Here is a 12,852-nt window from a genome sequence, read left to right as displayed (position 1 = left end):
GAAGTGGGTCCGCGGCGGAAAGCCAATGAGGCTGACGCGCCGATTTTCCCGCCGATTAACGCAGTTGCACTCGAGCTAGGCAGTGCGGGTCGAGTCGGGCACATCAAAGTGCTGTGGAATCCTTTTAAGGATTTACCCGCTTTTCACGATCAAGATGGAACGGGATCGATCGAATGTGGAGCAGGCCGGATTTTAGGCCGGGGAGGCGCGCAAACGCTTATTAAGCTCATCTCGGTCGAGTGGCCAAGGTTTGAAGCTGTCGATAAACAGACGGGGGGCGACTTTCGAGGACTCTGCCGAGGACAGAAGGTGCTAACGTGACAGTTTGTCCCTTTCTCGGCCCCAAGCGCGCGGACACGGGGGAGCCAGTGAGGTGCCAAGACAAATGGCCGGGTTGGGCCGGGCGTCGGGCGTAGTCCGCCCCGAGCGTGTGGAATATTTAATGAAACATGTTCCACCGCGTGCGCCGTGCGTTTTCGAAGCGCTTCGAAGCCGATTTAATATATTCATAATCCATCTGGCCGCGGTCCGCGTCGCGCCGTACGAGCCTTTTTGTCATTTTAATTTTTAATATATTTCTAATAACGTACCTAATGGCTTATTGTTTCGGACTCAACCGACCGACAGCAGCAAGCAGCCAGCAGCAAGCAGCCAGCATCGCCTTGAAGTGACAGCGCGGCGAAGGCGACACTATGTGACACCGGGCTGTGGGCCACCTCATCCACCTCGCCTTCCCCACCACGGGTGGGTGGTGGGATGCGACAATGGCACTCCCAGACGACGGTATGTCATTCTTCGATGGCACGACGACGGCGACGACTTGTGGCTCTTTGTGTCCTTGTCAGCCACGGGCGCGGGCTTTAGTCAACATTAAATGATTTATTTCCTTTGCGGTTCCGCTCACTGACTGTGTGCGTCTGGCCGTTGTGTTTCTTTTCCCCTGTTTTTTTTTTTGGTTAAGTGTTATTTAATTTTCAAAAAAAGAAAACGACCGGCAATCGGGAGCCGCTCATGTTACGGCCCATTCGGGCGCAGTTCTTGGAAGCAACATGCTTTTAGTGACACGGGCCTCGCGGTATTCCAACTCCTTTTCCTTCGCGATTCTATTCACGATTCTATTTGTGTACTTCGTTTTTGCGACGTCGGAATATTATTTCGCGTACGTAATAGTTTATGGCACCCCGTAAACATTAATTACTAAACTCGATGTGGGACGCGTGTGCGAAGGAGCATCTTTCTGACGCTTGTTGCACACAATTAGTACGCCATTTACCCGAATTGGGCATCAAACGTTGGCAGCACTGACAAACGAACCCACCACGAACGCCAATCTGCTTCGCGGCAATCGGCAAATAAGGTGTCAAAAACCACAACAAGCCACCGAGGGCGGCCACGGAGCAACACGGATAATGATGAGCCATTTGGACGCGCAAAAGGCATCAAAACGCGTGGCCAAACGGACGACGACTGGCTGGTGGTGGTGAATTATTTCCCACCGGCACGCCATCGTGGCCACACGGTGGGCGCTAACGTAACATAAATTGGTTGTAATTATATTTAGATGGTTGTTTGGTCGTGCTAGTTTTCGGTAATTGGTGCAGCAACGGAGCTGCCTCCGGTGCCACGAACGGGTTGGCCGTATAATTCCGGACCAAAAGTTAGACCCCCAAAAAGTTGCACCGCCGTAGTTTTTGGCATTCATTTTGAATCATGTTTTCGGGGAGGGCCACGGTACGACAATTATGTTGGCCAACATTAGTATTCAATGGGCTCCGGCCCAGGTGGGGGCCGCTGGTAAACGGTCGTCATAACCGTGATGAACCGCATTAACGCTTAATGGAGTGAAAAGGATTATGTATGGCGCGCGATGGCGACTGAGACCTGTGTGAGACCTTTTCTCGCTTTCGGACGGGGCGTGTAAATTATAAAACTAACCGCGGGCTGAAATGTCTCGTCAAATCTTAATCTCCGAGCAGCAGCCAACAGTCGTTATCAAATTGTCCCCTTCGGGCGGATAGTTAAATTTAGATCGACCCCAGCCGTCCGCCAATGCCCGTTGCGCATCCGCGTGGACACAACCGTTGACGGGTTTATGGGTGACTTTCTAATGAGTTTGGATTTAGCAATTCCTTATTTCTGCTTCTTCGCGTCGGATCGTGTTTTATGTCCGCCGCCGCCCGAAAATGTCACCATAATTACGGTCATTACGGTCGAGGCGGCCGATGCGGAGGGCAATCCATCTTGCGCCGACCGACAGACAGTGGAGAAATAAAATTAGCAACAATAGCAACGCTTTCTTGCCATTCGGCTGACCATTACGCCCATACCTGGGCGGCTTAAATTACGTTTATTTTGTCTAATTAACTACCTAAGCGACGAATAAAACATGGAATAACATCCGCGAGCTCATGAGAAAGTCTTGCCGGCGCTGCCTGACAATGGTTTGTAAATATCGCCATCGAAAACCAATGTGTTTGTGGTAAGCTCAATCTGAATCCTCGAAGGCGGAAATTAGAAGAAACTTTCAGCACTTTTTACCCCAATGCTACGAACAACCAGTTGAGTTGTGCGATAATTCCGATAGCTCATAAAGAGTAAAGGCATTAATGCACACTTAAGCCGATGATCCTGGCGGGAGGGAAATCGCTGTCCGAAGCTCTCACGGGGTTAAAACCGGATCAATCCAGCCGTACACATACACTCGAACACGGCACGCACACTGCGCCACGCTACAAGGATGCAAAAGATAATCCCGTGCCATCATCAACACCCATCCCGGCGTTGAGCCAATCGAAAGTGGATTGCACGGGGAAAAAAGGCGAATCCTTAACACGCCGCCAGCGGCCGATAAATGAAATTAATCACGAAAACCCGACACCTCCCAACACCTTCCAGTGTTCTCCGCTGTCCGATCTGTTTGTGTTTTCCACCACTTTTCTGTCTGTTTTTTTGCTTTTCGTCGAGTGGAAAAGCATTTTCCCCAGCACTCATCCGGCGAAAAGCGAGGTTCGCTTTGCCAATCCGCTTTTTGGACCGCTTTTCCGAAGTCACCCACCCGGCACCCGAAGTGCCGAAGGTTTGAATCCTTTTTGCCGCGCTCACCTCGATGATCGATAAAATAATGATAAATGGCGCAGTTCTCTCGAGCTCGAGCACGGCACAAAAACCTGAGGGGGGGCGGCCATTTATTGGCCTGCCCCAGACACTCTGACACTCGACACTGCGTGGTGAGCGGGAGAGGTGGCAGCTTTGGTGGCGAATGTGCGAAAATAATTTAATTTTATACGAACCGAGCACCGAGCGGATATCGCATCCCCATTCTGGCCCCCCGCATCGGGTGTTGGAGAGTATGAAAGTTTTACAAACGCATACACAGATACACCTCTCGGTCACAAAACAAAAACGCCAGACGAGGAATGGAGTGATAGGAAAAAGTACATCAGCTGCACAAAGTGCATCAGCTGCGGATCACGATCTGTGGAAAATTTTACACACGCGAAACATCAAATTGACCGTACGGCGCCGCGGCCATTGTGGTGCCAGTATTGATGGATTCGATCCCAGGAAAAAGCGGAGCCTTGGTCCAGGTGTGTGCGGGGTGAATTCATCGGCAATCAATCCGGGCAGTTGCACAATTGCACGGCCGGTTGCATTCAGCCGAGAATCGCGATCGCGCCCGGGATTCCACACACTTCATCAACATTATTCGCCGTTGGTTTAGTGAAACAAATATTAAAGACTATTTCGGCTGAGCGCAACAACCGAGCGCGATAACTGGATAATAATGACCGGGTTTTTATGTTTTTCTAGCAATCACCCAATTATTGACAAATTGAATCCCTGGTCTGTCAATTGGAGGCAACATAAATTTGTCGAAACCAAACTCGAAGCCAGCCGAATCGAAGGCCAATCACGAACCATCCGTATGCGGGGTCGAATAAAAGGTCCCCGGTCTTAAGTGGTTAAATACGGCCAAAGTCCCCAAAAGCCCCAATCATGTCGGTTGGTGTCGCTTACAGCATGTTCCACTAGTTTCCTCCCACGAATTCGAATTTATTACAATTACAACACTTAAAGAGTGTAGAGTCTGGCAAAGACCAACAAAAAAACCCACCATAAACTCGGCGTGTTGCTGGCGTAAGAAAAGTTGGCAGCAACATTACCGTCCCGAGCCCGAGGCCGTTGATGGATCGCAGAAACTTTGAGCTTTCTCACCGACCAATCGCCAGTAATCGCTTCAGTAACCGAGCCCGTGCCAGGTACAGGTCCCTGCAAAAGGCAGCGCTCAATTGCTGCCATTTTGGTTTTTTTTTCGCTTTTTATTTGCAACTTTTTTTTTGCCAGCACCCAACACAACACTTTTCTATCTCTAATGGGCGGTAATGGGCGGCGGTGGCCTCCCCGCCGGATTTAATTGTGAACCGGTGGGTGGTGGGGCCGGCCAAAAGGTAACCGAGGATTGTGTTTTATTATTTGTTTGTACGAGTTGTGTCCGTGGTACTCGTGGTTTAGTGGCTCTCAGTTTCAGCGCCACGGCAAAGGCCGTGCGCAAAAAGTTTCCATCAACATTTGGTGCACTGGGCGTCGAAATCGTTTATGTTTCGTGCCATTGAAAGGTAATTCGGCGCCCGTAAAGAAGTCAGTTCCTCCGGCAGCGTGCAGCGCGATAAGCGTTGGGCTCTGCTCCTGTTGAGTTTCCAGGGGGCTCGTAGAGTCAAGTGAAGCTCGCGCAACACTTCACGCCGATAATCGTTGCGAAATTGATTATTCAGTTTGAAGAGACCCCGGGCACTGGCATTACTGGACTGTTTGATTTTCATTTCATTCGGCTATGCGGTCGGCGTGAGGTGTGATTGTAGGCCCCAAATCAAACACAAATCCTGGCGCGCGCCCTGAACGGGCTGGCCTCTGTCTTTGCCGGGGTTGATGATGTTGTGATTTGCACAGCTCACCCAACACGTGCGAGAGTGTGCAAAAATAAAAGATTGCACGGCGGCGGCCGTGAAGTGTCAGAATTGCCGCCCGCCAGACGGACAGGATCAGACGTGTGGGGCCAACCAGAAGCACCCAGCACCCAGCCGCCCGAGCACCACAATTAGCGCATTAGAGAGTGGCTCGGTTTAGCCGTGACTGGCGAGCGAAAAAAGAAGCAGCGCAAGCTGTCAGCAGCCAGCAAACTCACAACACTCCCGAAAAGGCCCTCGACGGGAACTCTGTAATTTGGCCGCACACAAACGCAGACACACGCTGCAAGCTCGTGGGCACAAGGACCGTTCTTCAATGTGGCGCCATCCGTTTTTGCGTTAAATTTGTGTATCTCTTTCGCGAAACATTACCACAACATGGAAGAAGCCAGAATTGACCGCTTTTAGCCAGAAAGGCCACAGACACAAAGAATATTATGAGCTAAAATTAGGTTGGTTTTCCGTTTTAAGAAAACTTTTCAAGTTGATTCGTATGTTTCAAAACTTTTTCCTAAGTTATACAGGGTGTCTCATTAAGGATGCATTTTTTTCATTTGGTTATAAAAAACAGCTGAATATTTTTTAATGGTTTAACATTTGTTTGAAAGGTTCATTCATGATATTTATGTATGAAATATAATAATGGTTGCAGAAAATTGGGAGATAAGAAAAATTTATTTCCAAAGAATTCAATTGTGGTTCGGAAAACCCACACATCGTGCAAGAGAATCCAATGCACCCACAACGAGTGACTGTTTGGTGCAGATTTTGGCTGATTAGTTTTTCGGCGAAATTGAAGGTGAGAACTTGGACGGCCCTACGTGCCATACAGTGACAGCCACAATCAAAATTTATGTTTTGTGAACATACCAGCAGCTATTGACTACCTTAAGACCCAAATTCAAGTTGCTATTGCCGAAGTAGGACCAGATACAATCGAAAATGTACTCAAAAAAAGGGCGACTGCAAGACCAATCGTGGTGAACATTTGACCAAAATTGTTTTTCACAAAAAAATGGAAGGAATGAACCTTTCAAATAAATGTTCAACCATTAAAAAATATTCAACCGTTTTTTTTAAACCAAATGAAAAAGTGCATCGTTAATGAAACACCCTGTATATTTTACATTACGTGACTAAATTTCCCTACTGGTGAAGTGACAATTTCTAAACATATTTTGCATTTAAAAACAGTAAAAAAAATTAACGGTAGCCAAAAACAGGAGAAACTTTAGCGTTTCGGCGGCGACCGTTGAAAAACGGGCGAAGCAAGGATCGTTTTCAAAATGCCGTCGGTAAATTGGTCGCCGCCGTTAACTGCCGGATTGGCGCCGCGGATGGCAATTGTCTGTGCCGCTTTAGTCCCTTCCCGGACACCCCGTGCCACCTACCTGCCACTCTTGGTGATGACCATCTCGGTGCCGAGCTTGTGGAACTTCTCCCACAGCTCCTTGCCCTCGAGCGTCACCTTCGGGTCGTCGACGACACCGTCGTCCTCGGGCTGCAGGGCACGCAGGGGCCGCATGGCGGGATGGTGCTGGTGGGCGGCCACCGCCGCCAGCACCACGTCCTCCGCCGTCGTGTACGCCGTCCCGAGCGGGTGGTGCGGGTGCGGGTGGTGCGGCGGCAGCTTGGGCAGCAGGCCGCCCGGGTACAGGTGCGAAGGCGGCGGGCCACCACCGCCCCCGTGGCCGCCGGAGAGGGCCGCTAGGGCGGCGGCCGGAAAGTACGACGGGTGGCCGCCGGCCGGGCCGTGCGGTCCGCCCCCACCGCCACCACTGGCCGCGGTGGCGGCCATGTTGATCGCGGCGGCGGCCGCCGCGGCCGCGGCCGGCGAGTTCTGCTGCGGTCCCTGCGACGGCGGCGAGCCCGCGGTCAACAGCGAGGACACGCTGAAGTCAGTCGGTCGCGGGAGCTGCAGGAATGGGTGATAGGCCATTCCCTTCGCCGGCCTGCTGAAGTCGTCAGATTGGAGCAGTTCTTGGCCGTCGTATCTCATTACAACATCACCGGGGTCAGAGTAGGGGGATGCCCACACACGGGTTTGCCTTCACCGGCCCACCGGCAACACAAGGAACGGAGGGGAAGGAGGAGACGCACGGTCCTCGGGATCCCGCACTGTTTTTCCTGTTTTTTTTTTTCTCAGCTTTCCTGCTCAGCTCAGCGGCGCCGCTCCGTGTCACTAACTGAGCCTAGCCCTTTTTTCACCGACTCGCACACTAATCTATTTTCTTCCTGTCACACACGATCGATCAGGTTTCAGCATTCAACGATTGGCCGGCAAAACTCCGAACCACCGGCAATACACTCGATCCGTCATTTTTCGCCACGATTGCTTCGATTCACTTCACTTCGATCGCTTCACACTCGCTCGGTGAAATATTGCACACTATTGCACCATCCAACAGGACAGTTCTTCTGGCCACAGGGTTCGACGCGACTCTTCGACTGTTTGCTGCAGAAGAAGAAGCTCCGCTCCGGGAGGCGCTCCAGGATCGCAGGATGGACACACTGACACACACACTGTATGCGGACGGAAAGAAATTGGAGAAGAATTGAAGGAATTAATTGCAAGCCATGCGAAGTCTACTGAGATCAAGCGAATTATTGTTTGTGAATTATTATTGCAGAAGTAACGAAAGCTTCATTTGACGTTCGCGGTGGCTCCTTGAACGTTGGTTTTATCTCCTTTATTTGGCCACTTTGCAGTTTTCAGATTCACAACCACCCGTTGGCGGCGGCGGACAGTCAATTGGTGACTTCCCCCCCCCAAAAAAAAGTAACAAAAACTGGGAAAACTTTCGCCGAAAATTCACCGACGCTTGGTGCTCGATTTTTCCGGTGAAAAAAAAACGGTGCCCACCGAACCAGCTGAATGAACGTGCCTGAGCCCTTGGTGGCCCGGGAGGCTGAGAAGTGGTGGTGGGGTGGGGGGGACGGATTACGCGATAAGTACGCACAATGCACTCGCAGCAACAGTGAGCGAGAGAGTGAGAGGGAGAGAGCGAGGGAGAGCGTAGGTAAAACAACGGAGAAATATGCTGAACGGAGCCACAGAATGCAACAACGCAATACGCACGCACTAAAGGATACGCGCACACCCGCGGCACACGCTCACGTCCGCTCACGCCTCACTGTTCACCGAATCGTGTGTATCGCGTGTACGTCGTTTTCTCACGCCGGTCGTGTGCGAACTAAACCCGATCGGCCGCTAACGAGTTACGCGGCCGCTGGCCCCGACACCCATACAGGCACACGCGTGCGAACACGCGACATCCGAGTGGTTTCTTTGACTGCTTTTTTTCGCCCCTCTCTCTCGCTCACCCAGCCCACTCCTTGGAGTGAGTGTTTTGTTTGCTCCTTCTTTTCTTTTCTTCACGCGACACGCACACACCGACACACGGGCAACGCACACTCCGTCACAAACCGGTCCCTGGGGTGGGGGGGGGGAGTGTGAGTGCGTGCGAGTGTTTGCCGAAGGGTGTTAAGTTTTTCACCCTTCACGCCCGCCGCGCGTGTGCATGTGTGTGTGTGGTGTGCGAGGTGATGTCACATTGGTCGCCAGCGTTGGTTGGCCAGCGACGAAGCGAACGCAACCGGAAGGAAGAAGAGGACCCACTTGTGTGCGTGCGTCCTGTGCCCCGTGCGGCTGTGTGCGTGGCGGTGGCGAGTGTTGCTTCTGCCGGTGCCGGTTTCGACACCTTCGGTGTTGAAAGCCGCACCCTCTCCGCAGCAAAGCACCGGACCAACACTCACTCACGGCTGTGGTCACTCGCGGCCTCTCGCTCGCTCGCTCTCACTGCGCGATCGGAGCACTCACTCTCGCCCATCGTGACGGCCGCGACAGTGGCCACTCCCTCTCGCTGGTGTGATAATCGTCGCGGATTGGTGTGTCGCGCAACATAATCAAAATCCGGTTTCTGGTGAGAAGTGTTGCTCCGTTTGTGTCGGCGGCGTTTGTGTGTGTCCCGTTTTTTCTTTGTTCTTTTCTTCTTCTGCCTCTTCTTCGCCCTCTCTCTCTCTCTCTCTCTCGAAGCTTTTCTTTTTGCATTACATACCCAAGACACGCTATGTACCGAAATAGACGACGGAGCGGCCGCCTGGGCATCGATAGAAACCCCGTCTTGGGCTGCCAGTTTGCGTTGTGTTTGAACAAACAATAATCCACAATCAACACCTTTCAATTGTGAAAATCAAGCTTCAAAAACGCAACCTTTATGCGGTCGACCATATTTACGCCAGGCGAAATATGGATGGGAAGTTTTACCAATTCACTGGCCAACATCGAATTTTCACCCACCCGAGTGGGTGGCTAAGAAACCAGAAAGAGAGAGAGAGAGAGAGAGAGAGAGAGAGAGAGAGAGAGAGAGAGTGAGAGAGGGAGCCCGTGCGGACTGACGCAAATGGGTGACACTGTAGGCGCCTTTAAGATGCCTGACCAAGATAGGGCGGCGAGAAAACGGGACACCGAACCGGTGGTAACGGTGAGCGCCAAACAAGGATGAAGGATGAATGGTGTAGGTGAAGTGTTTTTCTCACTCCACACACCACCCGCTTGTAACACCCGAAGGCGTCAAATGAAGAGAAAAAAGAAACACATCGCAGCCCGGGACAGGAGGATGGACCGATTTCTTCGGAATCATCTAAAGAGCTCGCTCGGATGAGTATGTGTCTGTGCCTCACCCCCGGGTGACACTGTGTGCGAGAAGGAACAATTTTCTTCGCACGGCTCTGGCCATCTATGTACTGCCCACCCGTCAGCGAAGAAGAGGAGAAGAACTAACCCAAAGCACACCCATTAAGCTGCGCCAAAGGTGACACTAACACTTCCCACTTCCCTCAAAGCTCACAGATCCCCTGCCCCGGTGCGTAGGGGTGTGAAATTTTCTCGTTCACCCTCCCCGAAGGTCCCTTCCTTCGCAGCACCCATACACACATGGCGTTTGATAGCATTCCCCAGCACACGTACGTGTTAAACGCTTGACGGACCCCAACACATTCTCGCCGTGAGCTTAGGAAGGGCAAGAAAACTCCATTATCCACGGTGAATGGGTGTATGTGCTTCGAAGAAACGGTCGCTAGAGTGAGACCGACTGTCAGAAGAGTGTGTTTGTGTCTGTGTACATAACCACCCTCCACCCGACCCGCCGACGACGACGAAAGCTGGGGCGGGGGTCGCCACAGTTGCAAAACTATCTCCGAGAACACTCTGCGAGGAGGAGGCGAAATAAAATTCACACCGAACTCTGCCTGTGTTTGTGCACATCGCAGTGTGCGAGTTATTTATCTTCGCTGCCTCTGCACCTTTGTGCCTTTTCCGCTTACTGTGGCTTTTCCGCCTGCTTTGGTTGCTGGACTTTTTGCCGACCAAGCCGAGCGGATGAGAACTTTGCGTCTATTGGTTTTTCGTGATTTCATGGACAGCAAGCAAGTAGTAGTAGTAGTGGAAGGTCTCTCTCTCTCTCTCTCTCTCGCTGCCAGTGAATTTGCTGACTTATTTTATCGTTGTTTTTTTACTGTTTCTTAAATAAATCCCAACTAAGGGGTGTCGTAAGTAAACGAACGAAGTGTTCTCTGTTTTACTTCTGGTTGAACTTCGACATCATCTCGCCGGGCGGGGAACTTCCCGTGGTGGAGTGGAACGTCTCCCCGCTTTGCCGCCCACCATGGGGCGGCAGGCGATTGATTAAAAAGGCAGACACAAAAAGTAAACAAAAACACAACGAGTTGTTAATTTGGTTTACACCCGAACCAAGAGTGGGAGAGTCTTCACACACCGGACCGGGAAAGGTACACCGGCCCAAGGTGCCAGGCGCCGAACCTGTTTCTGTTTGCGTTTAAAGCCGGGAAATTGGCCTTTTTTGTCGGCCCCGATTTGTCCGCTTCAGCGACTCACAAAACCATTGTTTGCTTCAAGTGTTACTGTTACGAAAGAGGAGACAGTGAGTGAGTGACATTCTTGAGCTCCTGGAGCACACTTGAGATTGGAAAACAAATAACACTTTGCAACGAATCCAACCTTCCTGCTTCAACACCGACGGAGAAACCGACGGTGGCTTAAATTGGTGAATATTTGCAATCTTCCCAATCAACTTTGGGTTACCATCTAGCAATTATACAGTTGGGAATTTTTCCAACAATTTTCTGGGGATTTTTAAGTTATGGATGATTTCTTAAAGTGACTTAAAAATGACTAGACTTTGGATAATATTGCCTGAAGTTCAGTTCAATCGATCATTAAAATTTAGCAGTTGTTTAATATCTTTATAAGAAGATAATATTCTTTTTTTTAGGTTTGAGCGAGAGCAACATTTAATCACAGTGTTTCAGGAGTCATTTGCAAAGTCGACCCTTTACGTTAACTTACATGTTTACTTTCCCCACACAGACAGCTGCACAATTCCTTACGCAAATGTGTCTAAAAGAACTTTGATTGCCAAACGAGTACACTTGAGCAGGAGTTTTCCTCCATCATCTAGATTCACAATCCGTGGTGCGCGCCAATTCCGGTCTCACTTTGTCATATGCTTTTCACTGTTGAGCTTACTGCAACTTAAACTCCACTTTGCCCCGTAACCCGGAAACTCGATCCGAAACCACTTGCCAGCGTTAAACGTTTCTAACCATAGTTCACTATAATTTTAATCACCAACGACTGCCCCCAAAAGGCTGCACCACCATCCAAGGCCAGCTTGGATTGGGCAGGATGTTCGGGGAATTTTAGAAAACGATCCACTTTGCAACCGATTGCCGTCGGAGTACTGCAGTGACCGACTGCCAGCTCCAAGTCACCTGCACCACACAAACCGAGCCTGTTCTCTGCCGAGAGTCCGCAAAAATCGTCGCCGTTCGCGCCGTGGCCACCTAGTTTCGGTTGGCGCCGCCGTCAACGAGGTGCGCCGTTCATGGACCGCGCTCGATGAACGAGTTTTTCTCACTGACTCACTCCGGCCGCCGACCAGAGTCCGGACGGCTCGCGGCTCATCGTCATCAGCGCCATTCGCCATTCGCCGACCGTCGCCGACCGTCGTCGTCGTCGTCGTCGTGGTTGTCGCACAAACGCGCGCCGAACTCCACACCAGCAGCAGCCCCCACCAGCCAACCCCTCCGCCGCGCCACCAGCGACGAGAGTGTGAAGAAAGGCGCGCCAACTTCGCTCTGGTGTTGGTTTTCGGCACCCCCAAAGGTGCCACGGTGCGCGATAATGATGGCAACCCCGGCAACCGGAAGGGGGTGGTGGTGGCGGTGGGGGTGGAGCACGTTCCCGCTACGAGGTGCAGGCGTTTAGCGCGCGACGTGATGCGCACACTCAAAAAAATCACATCCATCTCACTCTCGCTCACACATTTTCTCACATCGAATCTCGGCTCTCGACGACGACGACGGCTCGGGTGGGTGGTGGGTGGTGGTGTTGGGTGCGCGTGTGAGTGACAATAACGCGCCCGACGACGATGAGCCCGATGGAGACGCCCGGTCTCGGTCGGGCGTGAAGCTGGCTCCTGGCCACGAGCCCGGATCACCCCACTGGTCGGGGTGTGAAAAACCAATAGCATGATGACCCACCACGTAAGGGTTCGGACACTGAGAGGACACCGTCTTGCCGTAAATAGTTTGATCTTATTCGGTCATTTTAGTGAGAAAATGCAGCGATTGAAGCGACCGCGAAAAGGACCTCGCACACTGTTTGCTCATCCGGATCCCCCCCGGATTAGGGCTCGGGCTCGGACGGTGTGGGTGGATGGAAAAGTTTTTCCCCGATTTTCCTGGCGCCCCCCGATCCCCGCCGTCCCATTACTCGCAGTGCCCACCACCGATTGCGATCTTCCACTTTGCGTGTCAATTTTCTCACCACCGACCGACGCCACCGGAGCCGCCGTTCGCCGGTGGC

The 12,852-nt window shown here is 51.8% G+C and overlaps 1 protein-coding gene across 1 annotated transcript in view; it reads right to left on the bottom strand.

The window, feature by feature from the left end:
* Positions 1 to 6,963, bottom strand: part of LOC131215101 (optomotor-blind protein) — a 104,463-nt gene extending 97,500 nt beyond the window's left edge. The window contains exon 1 of the mRNA XM_058209480.1: positions 6,356 to 6,963. Coding sequence (XP_058065463.1) covers positions 6,356 to 6,963 — 608 coding nt within the window. The remainder of the gene's footprint in view (positions 1 to 6,355) is intronic.
* Between the last annotated feature and the right edge of the window lie 5,889 nt (positions 6,964 to 12,852).

The sequence above is a fragment of the Anopheles bellator genome, chromosome 1 (genome assembly GCF_943735745.2).
Source record: "Anopheles bellator chromosome 1, idAnoBellAS_SP24_06.2, whole genome shotgun sequence".
Lineage (NCBI taxonomy): Eukaryota > Metazoa > Arthropoda > Insecta > Diptera > Culicidae > Anopheles > Anopheles bellator.
The sequence above is the reverse complement of the archived record's forward strand: the minus strand, read 5'-3'. Positions and strand labels throughout refer to the sequence as shown.